This window comes from Phacochoerus africanus, chromosome 2, assembly GCF_016906955.1.
Source record: "Phacochoerus africanus isolate WHEZ1 chromosome 2, ROS_Pafr_v1, whole genome shotgun sequence".
In the NCBI taxonomy this organism is placed as follows: domain Eukaryota; kingdom Metazoa; phylum Chordata; class Mammalia; order Artiodactyla; family Suidae; genus Phacochoerus; species Phacochoerus africanus.
In genome coordinates this window covers 105,064,447-105,087,958 of record NC_062545.1, presented here as the reverse complement: position 1 = coordinate 105,087,958, position 23,512 = coordinate 105,064,447, and the positions used below count along the sequence as shown (strand labels likewise).

The 23,512-nt window shown below is 37.5% G+C and overlaps 1 protein-coding gene across 1 annotated transcript in view; it reads right to left on the bottom strand.

Annotated features, from left to right (window-relative positions):
• DCC (DCC netrin 1 receptor) overlaps positions 1-23,512 on the bottom strand; it is a 1,209,032-nt gene that overhangs the window by 47,070 nt on the left and 1,138,450 nt on the right. The window contains exons 26-28 of the mRNA XM_047769428.1: positions 19,095-19,254; positions 18,557-18,558; positions 2,964-3,176 (exon numbers count right to left, since the gene is read on the bottom strand). Coding sequence (XP_047625384.1) covers positions 2,964-3,176; positions 18,557-18,558; positions 19,095-19,254 — 375 coding nt within the window. The remainder of the gene's footprint in view (positions 1-2,963; positions 3,177-18,556; positions 18,559-19,094; positions 19,255-23,512) is intronic.

Here is a 23,512-nt window from a genome sequence, read left to right as displayed (position 1 = left end):
CAGCTTTAGTATTACTGTAACTAGAAGAAAAGAATAACTTAAATAACAATTGCTCTGTTCTGTCTACTGTCAGATATTCTTTCTAAAATTAGGATTCTTTTGGGTCATTTTTTTGTTAGCATATAAATCACTTGGAGCATGGGTTGATTTTCAAACCTGGTGTTTCAATCCAAATATTACTGCCTCTGTAAAGTAAAATTTTCATTTAAAATGTATTTTAGAATATCATTTCTATTTTTTCTCTGTGTAACACAGTTGCTAAAAATAACAGTGACAACAACAACTTTCCTTCCAAATAGAACAGTCATCAGTGTAAAGTACTATGGCACTTTAGATTTTGATGTTATAAAATTGGTACCATTCGGTATAAAAGAATTAAACATCTGTAGAAGAAATGGACAAATTCTTAGAAAGGTACAATCTCCCAAGACTGAACCAGGAAGAAACAGAAAATATGAGAAGATCAATTACTAGTAATGAATTGAATCCGTATTTAAAAAACTCTCAACAGATGAAAGTCCAGGACCAGATGGCTTCACAGGTGAATTCCACCAAACATTTAGAGAAGAGTTAACACCTATCCTATTGAAACCATTACAAACTCACTCTTTCAAGCCATCATTACCCAGAAACCAAAACCAAACAAAGATATCACACAAAAAAAGAGGAAATAGAAGGCCAGTACTGATGCTGACACTGATGAACACAGATTCAAAAATCCTCAACAACATACAAGATCAAGTTGGATTTATCCCAGAGATGCACAGGATTTTCAATATCCAAAAATCAGTCAGTGTGATACAGCATATTAACAAACCAAAGAATAAAAACCTTATGATCATTTCAACAGACATAGAAAAAGCTCTTGATAAAAACTCATTTATCCTCATTAAAATGTGACGGAAGGTGGCTTGTGAGGAAACATTATTCCTCAACTCAGAATCATTTCAGATGTTTCCTACTCTTTTTATCAGTTGTAGAATGATTTAATAGGTTTTCAAATTTATCTTTGTTTTTGTTTTTAAACAATTGGACATTAACCAAGAGTTACAACTGAGCTACTAAAAGCTCAGGATATCATGCTTTTTGCAGTTAACGAAAAGATGCATCACTCCATATCTCCATAGACTTAAATATGCTACTTAAATCTCTATATCACAATTTCCTTGTTAATGAATTGGGGTTAAGAAAGTAGCAACATCATAAAGTTCTGAGGATCAAATGCAACATTACAAGTCTTCAGAAGCATGCAGCTCATATAGCACATATTCAGTAAAGGTTAGTTATTATTAATAGTTGCAATTAACCTGGCATCTGTTGTGAATACTAGTCTCCTTCAAGATCATTTCCCTTGGTTGGTGTTGCAGTGGGAAACTAAGTGCAGCCAGAAATCACCAGGCAGCATGTTCTTGACACAGGAATTTCATGAAATGAATTTTCTTGCTTGAAATTCCCCTTATCTCAATTAGCAAAGACCTCCTAGCTTTGAGGCAATACAAAGTAGCAGATCCTCCTCTTAATGTGTACCTGGGATATACATGTGGGGAATAGGAGGAAGTCTTGGACAATACAGACTTGCTTTAAATCCTAGTGTGGCTTCTTTGGGGCTAGAAGAGCTGTCTCCTATGAGATGAAATCATGACCTACAGTGAGCCTATGTGTCAGAGAAGACCCCATCCTGCCCAGGTGCGACGTGCAGCCTGCATCTCAAAGAATGGAACTGCACATCCCTCCTGTGTGCTACTCCACCTGCCAGGGTCTGGTAGCCAAGCATCCATACTAGACACCTGTGAATGGTGAGAATGCCAGAGGTGACACACACAGATCGATTCATAAGATGCCAGGAACATGACTTACTCTTAATATAAAGTTAAAATTCACAATTCCAGTCTTAGTTTTCCTAGTTTCTACAGTCACCAGGAGGTTTATGTACTAAAGCAGTGATGAAAATTGTCATTGTAGGTATGGACCTAAGAAACAGAAACTAACTCAAATGTATTTGCACAATGACTGATTGGTCCATCCAGCTGCTTTTGTCTATTAAGAGGGCATCTCTATTAACTTGGAACTGCTGAACTTTATTACCTTATGCCTGATATGCTTGTGTTGTTAAGAATGATGCCAATATTCCAAATAACTTTAAGCATTATTTTCTTTATGTATCTGCTTATCTATCTTTCAGCCTATCTATTTGTTCCTCTTCCTCTCCTTCAACTCTTCCTCCCTCTTATTCCTCTTCCTTCCTCCCTCTTTGTGGCCCCTTTGCCCTAATCCCTAATAGAAAATAATTTTTAAAAAGACCTCTGGTTCAGCATCACTGGATATTAGCTAAGGTAATAAAATGAACACCGTGTTGGGAATTGAGGACTGGTTCTCCTCTCTGCTATGGTTCTTCCTTCTTAGAGAGGAAGCATAGAGATCTTTCTTATCTATCTATTACTTTCTATCTAAGTTTTGGTTTCTTTATTTCTAAAATTAGGAAGTTAACTTTACACTGGCCTGACACTCCTTCCTGGCCTTGGAACTCCAAAATAAGAAGCTCTGGAAGATGACTATTGAAAGGCACAAAGCAGAAGATTATTTGCATTTCTGTAAAAAGTGATTTTGCAGTCTTCTGTATCTTTAACTCTAGTCTTGGGGTCTAGCCTTAAAGCCTAGAACCCATAAGGCAGACAGAAGAACTTTTCCAGTATTCTCAAGTAGGCATTCCCACAGAACCTATTAGAAGTACTGAACTGATATTCAGGAACAATAGACAACAAGTGAAATGAAAGTCACCTACCACCAGCCAGTTGCTCATAAGGCAAACACCAAAGAGTGTCAGTAAAAGACACGAGCATGCTGAACATGTAACCAATACCAAAAAGACACATCACAGCCAGGCTTTCTCAGGAACCCTCATGCCCTTAAGCAGAACCATGGATGATAACAAAGCTTTTAAATGTGAACCACTGGGCACTCACCTGGCTGGGACAAAAGCGGTGTGTAAGGGACTTTCGGTTCTATTGCACTCATTGGTGGAGGTAGCAAAGGGTTGGCGAAGCTGCGGAGTGGATGGGTGGGTCGAACACAGGCCGTGGGGATGGTTCTGCTGGGGGCCTCCTCATTGCTGGGATGCTCAGGCTGAGTTGGGGGCAACATGGGCGGCTGTTGGGTGGTTGGTGCTTCGCTCACTGCTGCAATGGAAACAAGAGAAGCCATTCATTATTCCAGGACAAAGCTGGCTTTCCCTAAGTCACCCAGAGGGCCCCTGAATCAGTTCAGAGAGTTAAGCCAGGATCTGGCCAATCTATCCTTCAAATTAAGAGCATCTCCATCTCTCTACCCTCATATATTTATGGGCTCTGATAGTGCTGCCCCTTTAAATAGTAGAAACAGACCCAGCAGGACAAGGATTGGTCTTTCAGGAAGAGTAGTAAAAATACATACAGCACTGACTGTATTGACTAAACTGTCTGAGCCCTGTAATCATAAGTGATGAAGTGAGAAAAAAGGGTTATTTCTCCTTTCAGAAGTAGCAATGTCAGTGAAATTCAATGTACGAAACCCAGCTACAGCTGCATTATTATCTACCAGCCAATATGCCAATTTTTCTGTGATTTAAACATGCCATGTCAACTGTCAAACAAATCAGAGTTACCAGGTGCTCAAGGCATTGCTAATAAAATGATACAAATAATAACCATTATCATTATCTTCCATAACAAAACAGAAGCACATCCATCTAAGAAGTTATATGAGAGATGACTCTGTTGGAACAGGTTGCTTGAATGCAGAATGGCCATTTGGGTAGCAAACCTTGTAATTTTCAGTCAGACTACTATAGTTGAAGAGATTTTCTCATAGTTATTTGTGACAGACTTTGGCTATTTGGACAAGTTTTGATGTGGAAACACACCTTTTCTCCAGAGAACACAGCTGAGTTGGACTAAAATATTGACCAGTTTCTCATGCTAAGGGACACTGACTTGACATTATTTACTCATATTCAGACTCAACAGATCCAAGCTAAACTTCAAATAGAAAGGGCTACATAGTAGATATAAGCGTTGATGAAATAAGAGTACTTCTGATGATTCATTTCTTAATAAAATGCTACTGGGGGGAGTTCCTGTGGCGGCTCAGCAGTAATGAACCCGACTAGTATCCAGGAGGATGCAGGTTCCATCCCTGGATCCACTCAGTGGGCTAAGGATCTGACGCTGCCGTGAGCTGTGATGTAGGTTGCAGATCTGGTGTGGCTGTGGCTGTGGTATAGGCTGGCAGCTGTAGCTCCGATTCAACTCCTAGTCTGGGAACTTCCATATGCCTCACCTGTGGCCCTAAAAAGAAAAAGAAAAGAAAAAAATAAAATGTTGTTGCGTAAATTGAGGAAAAAAAATGCAATGATAGAGGGTAATATTTCACTTTTGAAAGAGAATTTGTAACCAGGAAATATTTCAAGATAATTAGTTTGTGAGATAATTTTGAGGCAATTCTCTGAAAGGCTCAGTGAAGTCAGCAAAGGGCTGAGGAGATAGAAAGAAAATCTGATATTGCTGAAGGGAGCAGAGATTAAAGATACACAAGATCAAGACAAAATATTAAAGATATGCAAAAGTGAAATGTGCCTGCAGAGGGTATTTGTAATAAAACTCAGTTTTCTATATTCAGAAAGGTTAGAGGTGCTTTGACTCACTGAGAAGGCTTGAGGCTCACCCCCTTCAAAGATGGAGATAGGGAAATATGGGGTTGGCTGAGGACAGGGTATAGCCACATAGAAATCAGAGCCAGAAAACAAGCAAATACTCAATAAAAGATCTCTTCAAATAAGGAAAATGTATCCAAGAAAAAGCAAACTGGTTAGAACTTAAAAGAAAAGAGTTCGGTTACAACCTGAGGAGGTGGAGCAAGACGGTGGAGGAGTAAGAGGTCACGCTCACCTTCTCCCACAAACACATCAAAAAAACACATCTACATGTAAAACGACTTGCATAGAACATCAAATGAATGCTGGCAGAACTTAAATCTCCAGAAAGGGCAAGAAACTTTTGACATAACTGGGTAGAACAAAATAAAAATGAGAGAGGGAGAAAAGGAATCAGAATGGGACTAGCATTCCTGAGAGGTAGCTGTGAAGGAGAAAAGGAACCAACCTCCTGGGAAGCCACCTAAGTGACAGAAAGATCAGCAGAGTCAGAGGGACCTCAGAGTCACAGAAAAGTGAAGCAACTGGACTGAGAATAGCAAAGCAGAGTGAGAACCACACAGATCATCTGAACCACTGGCCTAGACACCAGAGACTGAGATGCTTGGGTGGGGGCTTGGCAATGAGACTCAGCTTCAAGAGGTCAATCCTGGGAAGAGGACTGGGGCTGGCTATGTGGAGACAGCCTGAGGGGCTAAGGAGCAGTGCACCATGGGTGGGGGAGTGATATGCCACGGGCTGGGGAGGAGAACACCATGGCAGAGGGAACCCAGGAAAAGCTCCAGACCTGCAGGAGAGGCAAGGCACCATTGTTGGGGAGGGTGAGAGGAGGAGGGGTGGACTGCCATAGGAAACTGCCTTCACCAGAGTGTACACCTGTGCCCGGGGGCTCTCAGAGGGCTGGCTGGCTCTGGTGCAGGCTACAGGCGGAGAGAATCCTCTTGCTTGCTTAGAGGAGACTGGGTGCTTCTCGTGCAGGCTACCGGTAGCCAGGTACCTCTTGAATGGGCTAAGGGCATCATGGGGCTAAGTGTGATGTGGTGCCTCTTGCATGATCTACAGGTGGCAGGGACAGACCCGACAGTTGTCTTGGAGGCCAGAGGGAGGCATGGCTTGCCACCACTGGGGGCCTATAAGTGGGCTCCACCTGCGACACCAGTTACCTCAGGGGTTGGCAAAAAAGAAAAAGGGCATTGTAACCAAGCACCACACATTACTGCTCTCACCCCTCTGGGAACACACCTGCCCTTTAGGTGCCATTGCCCAATGCTCTGGGCAGTGCCCAGACTCCTGATCACTGTCCCTTCCCAAGACCCTACAACTAGGACCAGCTGGTGTAGCACCTCCTGCATGGGCTAAGCAGGACAGGGTGCTTCTTGCATGGTCTGCAGGTGGCGGGTGCAAACCATCTCTGACTCCAGAGGTGGGTGTGGCCCATTGCCACCAGGGATCTCTGAAAATAACCACTTGCAGCCCCAACCACCTCAGAGGGCACCACAGAGGAGGACATTGTGACTGAACAACACCTGTTGTTGCTCTTGCTCCCCTAGGAGAACACCTGCCCTGCTGCTACCACTGCCAAATGCTCTGGACAGTGCCCAGATACTTGATCACTGTCCCTTCCCAGGAACCTGCAACTAGGAGCAGCATGTGCAGCACCTCCAGTGGGGGCTAGGCAGGACAAGGTGCTTCTAGCATGGTATACAGGAGGTGGGGGCAAATCACTGCAGTTATCTCTGGCTCCAGAGGTGGGAGTGCCCAGCTACCACTAGGGGTCCATCAACAGGCATCTCTTGTAGACCCATTCACCTCAAGGGCACCACAAAGGAGGGCATTGTGACCGAACGCCACTTATTGATGCTCTTGCACTCCTGCGAACACACCTGCCCTGCTGCTGCCAATGCCAAACAGTCTGGGCAGTACCCACATGCCTGATTTCTGTCACTTTCCAGGATCCTACAACTAGGAGTAGCCTGCACAGCACCTCCTATGTGGGCTAAGTGAGACAAGTTGCTTCATGCAAGGTCTACAGGTGGCGGGGGCAAACCACCACAGTTATCACTGACTCCAGAGGTGGTCATGGCTCGCTACCACTAGGGGTCCCTGAACAGGCACCACCTGTGGTTCCAATCACCTCAGAGGAGGGCACTTCTATCAAACACTAGCTGTTGTTGCTCTCACTCCCCTGAGAATTCACGCACCCTGCTGCTGCTGCTGCCAAATGCTCTAGTCAACTTGAAGATCTGCCTAGAGCTCATTACCACTTCCTAGGGCCCTGCAACTAGGAGTAGCCTGTGCCACCTTCCTGCAGGTCCTTGCTGCTATTGAGAGCCCAATGACCAGGCACTAACTACTGGGCATTGCCTCCTTCTCCTTGAAAACACACTGTGCATCCTAGGGATAACAGCCTGCTCATACCCAAGAAAGAAACAGCAAATATTCAAACTCTCACACCAAAAATAAAGAGTAATCCCCTAAAAAATACAAAGGGGTGCTCTTATATAGAAGTAGCCTTACAAGACTAGTTTGGTTTCCCCAAAGTCACAGAAAAAGAAAAACACAAACAAGATGAAGAAACCATTCCCAGTTAAAGGAACAGGAGAATTCACCTAAAGCAGTCAACAATGAAACAGACCTCTGCAGTCTGACACACATTGAGTTCAAAAGGGAGATAGTGAAAAATACAGAAAGAATTAAGGCTGAATATCAAGGAATTAAGAGAGGATATGAACAGTAATTCAGATTCCTTTAGAAAGGAACTAGAAAAATGTAAGGAGGAGCCAATAAAAACTAGAAAATTCATTTGCAGAGATACAAACTGAGCTGAAGGCAATAAGGGCATAATGAATAATGCAGAGGTATGATTAGTGACATGGAAGACAGAATAATGGAAATCACCCAATCAGGACAGCAGATGGAAAGCCAAATGAAAAAAACATGAAAGCACTATAAAAGACCTATGGGATAATATAAAGTGGGCCAATCTACACACAATAGGAATTCCAGAAGGAGAAGAAAAAGAAAAGGGGATTGAAATTGTATTGAAGAAATTATGGCTGAAAATTTTCCATATCTAAAGGAAACTGATATCAAGATACGGGAAGCACAGAGGGTCCCAAACAAGTTGAACTGAAAACAGGCCCACACCAAGAGATATTACAATAAAAATAGCAAAAGTTAAAGATAAATAGAGGATTCTAAAGGCAGAAAGAGACAAGCAAAGCCTTAATTATAAGGGAACCCCCATAAGGCTATCAGCTTATTTCTCTACAGAAACACTACAGGCCAGAAGGGAGTGGCAAGATATATTTAAAGTGCTGAAAGGAAGAAAATTGCAACCTAGAATACTATATCCAGCACAATATCATTTAAAATAGAAGGGAAAATAAAGAATTTCTCCAACAAACAAAAGCTTAAAGAGTACAGCAATACTAAACCCATCCTGAAAGAAATACTGAAAGGGCTTTTCTAAATAAAAAAAAGAAAGAAGAATTAGGATGGAGGAAACCACAATTGGAAAGCAATCACTTAAATAAGCTGGCATACAGATCTAAACATGAAGATGTTAAAAAAAAGACATCAAAATGTTACAATGGGGGGAAGGAAAGTAAGAAAATACAGCTTCTTTTTTTAAATTTTAATGATGTGTTTCAGCCTACATGACTATCAGGCTAAAGCAAGCAGATAAAGGAAGGGGTTACCATACTTAAAGAACAGGGCAATCACAAATCAAAACTGAACATTACACTCAGAAAAAATGAAAAGAAAAGTACTCAAGCATAAAATAACCAAACCAAACCAAAAAGAGAAAATAATAAAATAGAAACAGAATCAACAGGAAAACAGATTTAAATGGCAATAAATATGTATCTATCAATAATTACTTTAAATATCAATGGACTGAATGCTCCAATCAAGAGACAAAGAGTGGTGGATTGTACAAAAAAGCAAAAACCTACAATCTGCTGTCTACAAGAGACTCACCTTAGGGCATAGGACACATATAGATTGAAAGGGAGGGGATGGGAAAAGATATTTCATGCCAATAGACAAGACAGGAAAGCAGGAGTTTCAATACTCATATCAGACAAAATATACTTTAAAATGAAGGCCATGAAGAAAGACAAAGAAGGACACTATTTAATGGTCAAAGTATGCATTCAAGAAGAATATATTACAATCGTCAATATATATGCCCCTCATATAGGATCACCCAGATACCTACAGCAAATATTAACAGACATAAAAGGAGAAATTGACGGGAATACAATCATAGTAGGATAATTTAACACCCCACTCACATCAGTGGACAGATCATCTAGACAGAAAATCAGTAAGGCAACAGAGATCCTAAAGGACACAATAGAAAAGTTAGACTTAATTGACATTTTCAGGACATTGCACCCCAAAAAATCAGAATATACATTCTTCTCAAGTGCATATGGAACATTCTCAAGGATTGAGCACATTCTGGGGCACAAAGCCCACCTCAACGAATTTAAGAATACAGAAATTATTTCAAATATTTTCTCTGACCACAGTGACATGAAACCAGAAACCAACCACAGGAAAAGAAATGAGAAAAAACTTACTACAAGGAGACTAAACAACATGCTCCTAAAAAACCAATGGGTCAATGAGGAAATCAAGAAGGAAATTAAAAAATACCTCAAGACAAATGATGAGGCCACAACCACTCAAAATCTATAGGATGCTGCAAAGGTAGTGCTCAGAGGGAAATTCATAGCAATACAGGCCTTCCTCAAAAAAGAGGAAAAACCTGAAATCAACAACTTAACCCACCACCTAAATGAATTAGAAAAAGAAGAACCAACAAAACCTAAAGTCAGCAGGAAGAAGGAAATCCTAAAGATCAGAGAGGAAATCAATCAAATAGAGATTCAAAAAACAATAGAAAAAAAAGTCAGTAAAACTAAGAGCTGGTTCTTTGAAAAGGTAGACAAAATTGACAAACCTCTGACTAGACTCATGAAGAAGAGGAGAGGAGAAACCCAAATAAACAAAATAAGAAATGAAAAAAGAGACATCACAATGGATACTACAGAACTACAAAAAACCGTGAGAGAATACTATGAACAATTGTATTTTAACAAATTTGACAACCTAGAAGAAGTGGACAACTTTGTAGAGACTTACAGCCTACCTAAACTGAATCAAGAAGATATAGATCAACTGAACAAACTGATCACTAAAAATGAAATTAAATATGTAATAAAAACACTCCCTACAAATAAAAGTCCAGGACTAGATGGCTTCATGGGTGAATTCTATCAAACATACAAAAAGGAAGTTATACCCATTCTCCTTAAAATTATCCAAAAGTTTGAATAAGAAGGAACACTCCCACAAACATTCTATGACACCACCATGACTCTAATTCCAAAACCAGACAAAAATACCACCAAAAAAGAAAACTATAGGCCAATATCTTAGATGGATATAGACTCAAAAATTCTCAATAAAATTTTAGCCAACCCAATCCAACAACATATATAGAAGATCATACTCCATGACCAGGTGGGATTCATCTCAGGCGCACAAGGATGGTTCAACATATGGAAATCAATCAACATCATACACCACGTTAACAAAAGAAAAGTCAAAAACCACACGATCATATCAATAGATGCAGAAAAAGCATTTGACAAAGTCCAATATCCATTCATGATCAAAACTCTTACCAAAGTGGGTATAGAGGGAACATACCTTAACATAATCAAAGCCATTTATGACAAACCCACAGCAAATATAATACTGGAGAAAAGCTGAAAGCCTTCCCAATAAAATCTGGAACAAGACAAGGATGCCCACTCTCACCACTTTTATTCAATATAGTATTGGAAGTCCTAGTGACAGTAATCAGACAAACAAAAGAAATAAAAGGCATCCACATAGGAAGAGAAGAGATAAAACTGTCACTGTATGTAGATGACATGATATTTTATATAGGAAACCCGAAGGACTCAACCCAAAAACTACTCAAAGTGATGAACAAATTCAGCAAAGTAGCAGGATATAAGATTAACATTCAGAAATCAGTCATGTTTCTGTATACTAACAATGAAATATTAGAAAAGGAATACAGAAATACTATAGCTTTTAAAATTGCACTCACAAAATATCCAATACCTTAGAATAAACCTGACCAAGGAAGTGCCACGCTCATGGGTTGGAAAAATTAATATTGTAAAAATGGCCATACTATCCAAATCAATCTACAGATTCAATGCAATCCCTATAAAATTATCCATGACATTTTTCATAGAACTAGGACAAACAATCCAAAAATTTACATGGAACCACAAAAGACCCACAATTGCCAAAGCAATTCTGAGGAATGAAAACCAAGCAGGAGGCATACCTCTCCCAGACTTCAGGCAATATTACAAAGCCACAGTCATCAAGACAGTATGGTACTGGTACCAAAACAGACATACATACCAATGGAACAGAAGAGAGATTCCAGAAATAAACTTAGACACATATGGTCAATTAATCTTTGACAAAGGAGGCAAGAATATAACATGGGAAAAAGATAGTCTTTTCAGCAAGTATTTCTGGGAAACATGGACAGCTGCATGTAAATCAGTGAAACTGGAAAACACCCTCATACCATATACAAAAATGAACTCAAAATAGCTTAAAGACTTAAATAAAATACAAGACACCATCAAACTCCTGGAAGAGAACATAGACAAAACATTCTCTGACATCAACCTTACAAATATTTTCTCAGGTCAGTCTCCCAAAGCAACAGAAATAAAAACAAAAATAAACCAAGGGGACCTAATCAAACTGACAAGCTTTTGCACATCAAAGGAAACCAAAAAGAAAACCAAAAAGACAACTTAAACAGCATGGGAGAAAAAATAGTTTTAAATGATGCAACTCTCGGGGGCTTAATCACTAAAATATACAAACAACTTACACAACTCAACAGCAAAAAAGCCCACAACCCAATGGAAAAATGGGCAAAAGACCTGAATTAGACCTTTCTCCAAGGAAGATATACAGATGACCAACAAGCCCATGAAAAAATGCTCAACATCCCTGATTATCAGAGAAATGCAAATCAAAACTACCACAAGATACCACCTCACACCAGTCATAACAGCCATCATTAATAAGTCCACAAATAACAAATGCTGGAGGGGGTGTGGAGAAAAGGGAACCATCCTGCACTGTTGGTGGGAATGTAAGCTGGTATACCACTATGGAGAACAGTATGGAGGTACCTTAGAAAATTATACATAGAAATACCACATGACCCAGCAACCCCACCCTTGGGCATATATCCAGACAAAACTTTCCTTAAAAAAGACACAGGCACCTGCATGTTCATTGCAGTACTATTCACAGTAGCCAAGACATGGAAACAACCTAAATGTCCATCAACAGATGAGTGGATTAGGAAGAAGTGGTATATATACACAATGGAATACTACTCAGCCATAAAAAAGAATGACATAATGCCATTTGCAGCAACATGGATGGAACTAGAGACTCTCATCCTGAGTGAAGTAAGTCAGAAAGAGAAAGACAAATACCATATGATATAACTTATATCTGGAATCTAATATACAGCACAAATGAACCTTTCCATAGAAAAGAAAATCCTGGACTTGGAGAACAGACTTGTGGTTGCCAAGGGGGAGGGGAGGGAGTGGGGTGAATTGGGAGCTTGGGGTTAATAGATATAAACTATTGTCTTTGGAATGGGTAAGCAATGGGATCCTGCTATGTAGCACTGGGAACTATGTCTAGTCACTTATGATGGATCATGACAATGTGAGAAAAAAAATCTATACATCTATGTGTAACTGGGTCACCATGCTGTATAGCAGAAAATTGACAGAACACTGTAAATCATATATAATTGAAAAAATAAAAATCATTATATGAAGTAAAAAAAAATTCAACCCCCCCCAAATAAAAAAAAGAATAGTTTGAAGAGAAGTACCTTATCCCTAATTTAGGAAGTGCTATGGAAGATGGAGGGAAGGAGTTCCTGTGTGGTTTAGCAGGTTAAAGATCCAACGTTGTTTCTGTGAGGTTGCAGGTTTGATATTAGGGTCTGGAGATGCCCAAGTGCAGGGCACAATTGCAGCTGGGATTCTACCCCTGGTCTACCCATATGCTACAGGTGTGGCCATAAAAAGAATGAAAAAAGATGGAAGGGAAAAGCGCACCATACACAATCTCAAGGTTACAGTGTGTGGCTGCAAGAAAGACATTAAAGCATATCTTAGGTGATGTCGGTTCTCAGATAAAGGCAAAAGGGCAAGGGGGCTTCAGGTAGATGTTATAAGGAGCTAAACTGTAGGAACATAAAGGGAACATGTGTGTACTTGTGGTCAATCAAGGTTATCTAATTAGGTGGTTCAGAATATAGTCTGACAGACAAAGAAAATTATCCAGATTTTACACTGAACTCATATTTCGTCAAAAGAAACAAATGACCAATGGTCAATTGTTCAAATAAAAATACAGAATCTCTCCACTCTAAATCGGAGAGAAGCAGCTGTAGTAACCTACATTTGGGTCCCTCTTTATTACCAATGGGATGTTTTTTTTATTAAAGGGTCCATAGCATCACTTTAAAAATTTCTCTCCAGGAAAAGAAATTTCACAATGTTCTTCAGAAATCTGCCTTAAGTAATTCTCTCTATTGAAGACGGATTATGGTAAATCCATATCATATGTTGGAAAGTGCTTTTGTTATTATAGAAAAAAATATTTTGGGATGCCTCTCTTTATTCCTTCATTCATTTTTACCTTTTCTCTTTGTTCTACATTTTGGAAGTGAAAGAGATCTATGACAAAAACTACATGGTGATGCATGGTGATGATAGGTTTAATAAAATGTGCTTTTTTTTTTTTTTTTTGTCTTCTGAACCTTAGTTTCTTAAAAAAACCTCAGGCTTCACATAAATTCTGAAGACTTCAGTGAATTTTAGGAAGGTACTCTCATTGCTACTCCCTTTAGCATCTTTGAAAAAAAATTAAAATGCTCTGCAAGCCAGTCCTCCATCCCCAGCTTTTCAGCTGGCCACCTTGATTACCACTGGGAATCGCGCAATGTGGTTCTTGACTTTGAAGGAAGTAATGACAGCTTGATACCAATGGACCAGCTCTTTAGCAAAATCAATCTTTAGTACCACATAGTGAAAAGGAAAGTAAATGATCTGATGGGCTAGGTGGGGTCGGGAGGGCCCAGCCTCAAGACTGACTGTGTCAATAATGCACATAGGACTGTTTTTGTTTTGTTCAAAATGTTGTTTTTGTAATACCCTGTACAATGGATAAGATACAGGTTTTCCACAGACAATTCATAATTCTTATATTTTACATAGAACAAAAAAATAACGCTTTTTAGAACTGACATTTAAGGCAGTGAAAAATTCTTAAACACAATAGCAGTGGCTCCACTGGAGAAAAGCTCTCATTTCAGATGATTCCATTTGGCCAGCTCAGGCACTGCTTCAGGACACCTATGTGAAACAAACTGGCTCTGTGACATGACATTTAGCTGTGCTAAGAGCTTGGATAGCAAAGAAAGCCTCCTCTCGCCCACAGAGTGCAGCCTCCCTGCAATTCAGAGACTAAAGTGAGAATCAAATATGGACTGGCAAGGCACTAGTTTTCAAATGATGAAATGGTAGGAATTCATTGTACCAATAGCATGTAATCACACAGCAGAGACAAATCTCAAGGCACTTTATAATAATTAATGTCAACACAGAAATAATTGCTATGGAATAACTGGCAAAAATATTGCAAAAATGGAAATGAGGATTTTTCTTCTATCTGAAATTGCAATATTTGAAAGAAATATAACACACCGATAACTCTAAGCAAAGACACTTCAAAACACAAACATTTCTAGGAACCAAATTTACTCAGTAATTTCAGAAGAACAGCATCAGGTAATATTCCAGTCATCTCAATTCCTCAGAGCCTGGATTTTTAAGAAGACCCTAGAGAAAAATTCTCAAATTCCACTGTGCTGTCTTTACTTAAGGCAAGTCCCATTGTTTAATTGATTTCCAATTTAGGTGAGAGCTGGGGCAGAAAAATATGGATAAAGTTGACCAGCATTCCCATTAAGACAACACCAACACTGAAAGCAAGAGTGGAAAGAAACTATCTACTCTTCTCTAGTATCTGTTTCCAAGATGAGAAAATAGGGGCACCTATTTTATAGTGATTTGTAGAAATGAGACCTGGAGAAGATTATGTGAATTTTTCAAAATACAGCACTGCTCCTTGTTACCCAAAGCCCAGTTCATTTGCCTGTGGAGGCTAAGAGCAGAACTGCAGGAAGAGAACGGATTTGTCCATTAAGACTGCATAAATCTTTATCTGTGGATCACCAAACATGAGTAATACAAATGTACTGTATCCTCTATCATTCCTTTTCTTAGGGTAGGGGAGAAATTCAGTTGTATTTGTGACTTCAGACAGCAGTAGTCTTTGGGAGCAGGGTTTTATTAACTCATCTCTTGTGAACTCAAAGGTCTTTCTGATAACTTTGGAGGAAGGAGAGTTGCCCACTTTACACAGTCAAATGTTTCTTTTCCTAGGTGTGCTTTTCACTGTTTTTCAAGGTGACTAATAAGACATCTCCAGCCAGAGACATGAAATGCTTTCTGTTTGAGAGAGAACAGGGATGTTTAGTGTTCTCCAAGGCATTTAAAAACCAATACTGAGTGGCTGGAAGTTAACTTTCTGACAGTGATTTAGAGAACATTTGGTTTTCTAGAAAAGAGGGTGCTTATTTTATTTTTTCTTTTCTAAGAAGTTGCTTGGAATCACATATTTGTTCCCATCCTTTTTGCATTGCCCATAGCTTAGGTCAAAAAATACTTGAAGAATGACTGAATATATATTTTAAAAATCTATGAAATCTTGACCAGGAGTAGAATGTCTATGCCTTTTGACTTCAGATGAAGTTCAAAAATTATTAAACTAAGCCTTCTGTTAAGAATCATTTATTTGATAACTTTACATAATAGTTACATTACTGATTTTATATTTGTATTATATATTATATAATAGTTATGTAATTAAATTTATTTAATAATTCTTACTTTTAAATAAATTAACAAAATAAAAAATCTACTAAGGAGACCAAATTTCCTCCCTCCCTCCTTCATTTCTTCCAGAGACCTTATTTTTTAGAGTAGTTTCTAGGTTCACAACAAAATTGGTGAAAGGCACAGCGATTTCCCCTATCCCTCACATATGCAAAATCTTATACCACTATCAAAATCTCCACTATCAAAATCCTGCATCAGAGTGGTATATGGACTAACCACAGATACAAAGACATCTGTGGTCCTTAACCCCGGATGAGAACAAAATGTATACTAGCTTATTTACTGTTTTCTTTTTCATTGAAATTTAACTTTTGGAATCATTGTCCCTGTGACTTAATGAGACAGTTTTGCATGCTGCATCAAATAAAGAGAGAAAGTAAAGAATAAATGGGATATTTGATTTTCAGAAGGAGATGATGCCTTTAAAAAGGAAGAGGAATGACAGGAACACTTATAATAGTTAATTTCCTTTTTAAAAAGTGGTGAACTCTGGCTTGTCTCAGTCTGCTGTAATGAACAGATGAAGACCATTCTTACACCCCCTTTTAAAGTTAGCGGATATAAATGAAATTTTAAAAGGTCATAAACAGTAAACCAATGAAATGAAAACTAAGATAAAACTATAAACCTCTCTTTTCTATTAGGGAGAGTTCGTTTCAGAAATTAAAAAAGGGAAGTTCCCATTTTGGCTCAGTGGGTTAAGAACATGACATAGTGTTCATGATGATGTGGGTTTGATCCCTGGCCTTGCTCAGTGGGTTAAGGATCTGGTGATGACACTAGCTATGGCGGCATAGGTCATAGATGTGACTCAGATCTTGAGTTTCTGTTGTTGTGGCCTAGGCTGCAGCTACAGCTCTGATTCAGCCCCTGGCCTGGGAACTTTCATACACTGCAGTTGGACTGAAAGGAAAAAAAGAGGAAGAAAAAGAAAAAAAAGAAGTCAAAGAAGGGACTTGTGTGTTATGAATTCTTTGACTAGAATCATGTTCCTAGTTTTCTTAGGATTGTGAAACTATGGATTGTTCATCTTCTTACATCTTTCCCATTTAATTACCTTCAATATGGTTTGGGGATTTTTCTCTTCAAGTTTTTGCACACAACTCTATTCTGTACACGTGATGTGTAGTGAGAAGAGGGAAAATAAATCTAATTCTATCTTGGCAGGTTTTTGATGCCTTTTAATTCTAACCTTGCTACATTTACACGATTTATGACTTCTTAGAGCTGTCCCTGTTGGGTTGGAAAAAATATAGCTACCCCACAAATGTATTTTATTGCTGTTACCATCTTATCTATTACAAAATATCCTATCTCACAGGGGCTGCTGAGTCATCTGTTTTTAACTAAGAGAAGAATGCCAGAAAATCGATTTTAAAATGCTGTGCTTGAAAAAAAAAAAGTCAAATGACATAGGGAAAATCATCATGGTGTGTATAATAGCTCAAGAGTCTCTCTTGATTCCTACCTTTCTTAAACAAATTAAACACTACTCTCAGGATACAAAATCAATATACATAGATCAGTTGCATTTCTAAATGCTAACAACAAACTATCAGAAGGAGAGATTAAGAAAACAATCTCATTTACAATAACATCAGAAAAACAAGATACTTAGCAAGAAATTTAACCAAGGAGGTGAAAGAGCTATATACACTGAAAACTACAAGACTTTGATGAAAGAAATTGAACAAGCAACGCAAAAATAGAAAGATAGCCTGTGTTTATGGATTGGAAGAATTAATATTGTTAAAATTACTATCCAAAGCCATTTATACATTAAATGCAATCCCTACTGTAACTGCAAAGTCATTTTTATAGAAATAGAAAAAAAATCCTAAAATTTGTATGGAACTCTAAATAGCCAAAAGCAATCTTTTTTGTTTCTTTTTTCTTTGTTTTTAAATGTTTTTATGGCTGCACCTCTGGCATATAGAGATTCCCAGGCCTGGTGTCCAATTAGAGCTGTAGCCGCTGGTTGACACCACAGCCACAGCAACATGGGATCTGGGCCATGTCTGTGACCTACACCACAGCTCATGGTACACAGCAACACTGGATCCTTAACCCACTGAGTGAGGCCGGGGATCGAACTTGCCTCCTCATAGATGCTAGTCAGATTCTTTTTCTATTAAGCCATGACGGGAACTCCGCCAAAAGCAATCTTAAGAACAAAGCTGGAGGCATCATAGTTCCTTATTTCAAGCTATACTATAAAGCCATAGTAATCAAAACACTATAGTATTGGCATGAAAACAGACACACAGAACAGAACCCAAATATATATTTTTACATAGCATTGTTCAGCCATGAAAGAGAAGAACACCCAGCCATTTGTGACAACATGGATAGATCTTGAGGAAACTATGCTAAATGAAATGTCAGACAAAGGTGAATACTATATGATACCACTTATATGTGGAATCTAAAAAAGCCAAACTCATAGAAACAGAGACTAGAATGATGCTCACCGGGGGCTGGGGGAGGAGAGAAAAAGGGGTATGTTGGTCAGAACGCAAACATCCAGTTATAAGGTGAATAAGTTCTGGGGATCTAACGTGCAGCATAGTGATTACAGTCAGTGATATATTGTGTTATACACTTGAAAGTTGCTAAGAGAGTATCTCTTAAAAGTTTTTATTACAGAAAAGAAAGAAATGCTTATTATGTGACCTGATGGAGGTGTTGGCTAAGGTTATGGTGGTAATCAATTTGCAATATGTAAGTGTGTCAAATTAGCACATTATACACCTTTAATTTATAAAATGTTAAATGTCAATTATATCTCATTAAAATAAATAAATAAAAACAGATGAAATACTACTCTGGAAATATTTTATTTCCACTATTTCCTAAAGATGAAAAGGTAATGCTGAAATGATTTAACTAAAGAGAGCTAAAGCTTTCATCCAGATATTGGTTCATCAGGAAAATCAATGAGATGTCTTTAGTTATAACCAACAGACAAATAAGAACATGTTGGAGGATAGTCACTTGCTTATTAACGTCCCAATTTCAAGCAGCTATTATGTCATTGTTTCACTGATCCAATTAACCTTTCTTTCCCCACAACTCCCCATGTTGTCAGTGCAGTGGATTGTGAAAAGACTCCTAGAAAATCAGTCCAAAGTCATATAAACTGATCCATACTAGAAAAGGAAATTCTAGTAGCCAGGCCATAGTTAAATCCATCTTTCCAAAAGATAAGAACATTTAAATGAGTTTGACAAGACAACCCTGGTATTACTCATTTGCTCTTAGTAAAAAGAAAGGAAAATCCAACATACTGACCTTTTCCTGTTCCAAATCCTCGGTCCACTGACAGTGTTGGGAATGGTACCGGGCGAAGGGTGAACTGTGGGTGGGGGTACCCACACGTGGGCGATGGAAGGATTCCTGGGTACTGAGCACTTTCTAGGGTTGGCACAGGGATGGCACTCACAACAGCTGCAAAACAAAGATGTAATCATTATTGTTTCAATCCTGTGTGTCCACTTAACAAGGAAAAAGGAAATGGCTAAATGTTCACATCTTCAAATCCATGTACACCCCTCCTAGTATCATGTAGGTTCCTTGACTTACCTCTCTTTCCAGAAAGCCCCTTTCTTACTTACAGAGGAGACAATTGACTCTTCAAGAATCTTACTAGGGAGCAATACTCTGAGGTTTAAAACTTTCCTGATTTCAAAGAAATGATTAATCAGCCACATAAAGCCATCTTAAGGCTTCCTGGTTTTTATTTAGCTGTTTAGTTTAGTTTTGTTTTTGTCTTATTCTTTCTCTCAGGAGGAACAATGACACTAGAAATACTGGGTTGTTCATAAACTGAATATATTGCATAGAGTAGGCTAAGGAAATGGGAATTTTGTACTAATTTTGTGAAAGGATACAATGCTTTAGAGATCTACAGTCTGGAGAGAGAATATCAATGTATATTGTAATTAATCATACTAAGGATTTATATTTAAATAGAAGGAAAACACTTTCAAACAGTGAAAACAGTAAAAGTTAGTGACACATGAATTTAAATGCAACTGAATGTTTTCTGGAAATACTGAACATGTTTTAAGTTAAAGTGGCTTAAGCCTATGTATTATCTCATATAATATTTTCTAGGTTTAGTAAGCACTGTTCCATCCCATTTTTCAAATACCTATTCAATTATATCATATCATGACACATTTACTCTAGCTGTAGTCAATCTTCATCTTAGAAAATATTTAGTATTCCCTACCTCTTAATAACAAAAATGAAATTAAAGTTAGCTACCAGAATGACCAATTTCAACTGTATATTCTGGTCTATAAACTTAATGAAGTTATTTCTATTATATACATAATTTTTACTTAATCACACCCTAATGCCAGTTGCTGGAGTTAAACATGCACAGCAGTGTATATTTATCGAAGGAAAAATCTTTCTTTTTTAAAATCACATTCCACTCACATAAGTGATTCATCATCAAGATACAGATTATATTGCACTATTGTAAATTAGGAACAGATTTAAAAAATACTTTTAACTTAAAAATGCAGATTAGTTACATTAAATATATAACACTTTAAAAGAACCGCTTCAAGTAAACTTGCTCTTTAAATTGCATTCAAGAATTTAATTTTCACTCTACTTATAATACTCCTTGAAGTGTATATTAACATATTTTCTTTGAAATGAAAAACGAAAAAAAAACTTTTTTTTTATTGACTGGTTTGAAAATGAGGATTAATTCTTCTTTTAAGCAGGTTAAGTAATGGGTGTTTTACCTGAATCAAATATAAATATATATTAATCATTTAATAGGATAAAACAGTTTTTCAAAATATTATGTTAGTAAAGATATATGTTATTTCAGTGTTTCCAATCCTTTTTCACTGTATTATATTACACAAAGTACCTCGAAGTGAAAAAAAATGCAGATGTATTTTCTAATTACTTTTATAAGACTTGGTAAAGCTTTTCAGTTGTATCTCCTAGAAAACTAGAAAGTAAACAACTTGAATGAGTAAAAATACTTTTGAAAGTTAAGAAGTTTCTAAAACTTTTACTTCCAGAAAAACTGAAGGAGGGCATTATCTAGGTGTTAATTGAAATATTATTAAAAATAGCTTTGTATGTGTATTCACTGAATGATTACATATTTCACAGATATTATAATATTTTAAAATAAATACTAAATTTAAAATGTGTGCAGTGATACAAAGTTTTTCTAAGTTATCTTTGGGAGGTCTTGACACTATATTATATATAGTACTGCAAATAAAGATGCTTTATAATCAATAAAGTATTTTAAAAATAGTAAATTGTGGCTATACAAACACATGAACAGACTCTAGATAAAGGAAAATAAAATAAGGAAACTTTTTAAAAGAATCAGAAATTCATGGAAGTTCCTGTTGTGGCTCAGCAGTAATGAGCCCAACTAGTATCCATGAGGATAAGAGTTTGATCCCTGGCCTCACTCAGTGGGTTAAGGATCTGGCGTTGCCGTGAGCTGCAGTGTAGGTTGCAGACGTGGCTCAGATCCCATGTTGCTGGTTGCTGTGGCTGTGGCTGGCAGCTGTAGCTCTGATTTGACTCCTAGCCAGGGAACTTCCATACGCCACAGGGGCAGCCCTAAAAAACAAAAGCAAAAAAAAAAAGAGTAAAAAATTTAAGTCAGATTTCAACCAAAATAATGATAAAATCCTTTTAAAAAGGTTTTAATTTTGTAGTTTTTATGTCTGTCACAATACAGTGCAGGAGGCAGCAGATTGTTCATATTTTTCAAGTGAGTTAATAAAGTAGATTTTTAGAATATTTAGAAATCTGTCATCTTAACCCACTGAAGAATTTTAAAGTAGTTCGATGTATTATTTAGTCTCCCGATGTATTATTTAGTCTCCCGATGTGCATAGTTAAATCGTAGTAATAATAATGCGTATAGTTACCATGTTAGATAGTAGTAATAATAATAATAATAACAAAAATAAGAGATGTGAATACATTTGCAATGAGTCATACAATACCATAAAGTCTGTGTTTATACAACTCAAAATCCTAGTCTGTGAAACAATAAATCCAGTGAATGCTCACATCTTACTGATCAAAATGAGATCATGACGTAGTCATTAGGATTGATTGCCAAATTGCAAAAAACTTTCCTGTGTTGAAAATTTTCACTCATGAATAAATGTGCCAGTGGTATCTCCCTTAGATATGGAAGGCACCCACTTTACAAATTCTGCACCTTTTAAGTCAGTATTATTATTTGAATTTAACCAATATTTTATAACACATTTAGCAAAAGAATGTCATAAATATCTTCTGATCAGAGCTGAATACATTTGAATAGAGGAACACAAAACAATTTGGCAAGCCACAGATTCTGTATAAGTTAGAGAGCTGAGAAAACCCAAGAGACTAAATTCCTATTCCAGTCCCAAGCCTTTCATTACTGAAGAAAAGGAATTTTACTTTCTATGAGTTTTGCCTCTTGACTACTGACCTGGGGACAAAAGGTTTGCAAATAATAAAAGTCCTTTAAAAATAATAAATTTGTTGTACATGTCTGCATCTCAAAAATTCTCAATGTTCTATTCCCTGCCATGAACTGAAATAGTTAGTATTCCAAAGTTTTGGTTTCGAAGTATTTTGATACAGGATTCATTCCTAAAAGGGTACAGACATCTATACTTAGAAAACTGTTGTTACAAAACTAATAATTCTGAAATAAGTTGGACCTAACACCGTGTACTGAATTGTATTATGGTATTTTTTCCCCTAGATGTCAGTTTTGAAAGCCAGAATACATACATGCACCACACACACACACACACACACGCGCGCGCGCACACACACACACACACACCCTACACCCACAACCTCATACTACAATTCAAAGCATTCACTGTACTGCTAAGTTTATGTAAAACAGCTCAGAGAGCGATATCATCAAGCATTTTCAATAAATCTCTGCTTCGTGGCCAAATATGACAAGAAATCTGTTTTGATACAGCTTGCTGACAATTGAATTTATATCTCAGACTGACGCACAAAGATTTTTCAAGTAGAGATTCCCTCACCAAATTACCTAGATCCCTGAACAGGGCATGTTGATATTCAAAAACTTTTATAATATTTTCAAAAATGTTAGCACTAAATGCTAAAGTAGAGATTATTTTTAAAGCTACAGCTTTAAGAAATAAAGCTCTCTGTAGATGTTTCTTTTTTCTTTTCCTTTTTTTTAAAGTGTTACTGAGGTAGAGTTGATTTACAAGGTTGTGATAATTTCTGCTGTATGACAAAGTGATTCAGTTATACATAAACACACATCCATTCTCTTTCAGATTCTTTCCCACATAGAAAAATCACAGAATATTGGGTAGTGTGGGTAGGGTTCTCTGTGTCATACAATAGGTCCCACTGGCCAATCATTCTGTATACCTCAGTATGCATATGCCAATCCCATATTTCCTAACATGATGCTTGAGAGCATTGAGAGATTTGTTGAGGAGAGGTAGACAAATAGAAGAGTAAAGACAGTATTTTCAAGGAAAAGAGTTTAAATGAAATGAGTTCTAATTCTGCCTTTCTTTCCCATCTCTTTTTTTAAATTGAATTATAGTTGATTTACTGTGTTGTGTTAGTTTCAGGTGTACAGCAAAGTGATTCAGATATATGTGTATACATATATTGCTTTAAAATATATAATTATATATATATTATA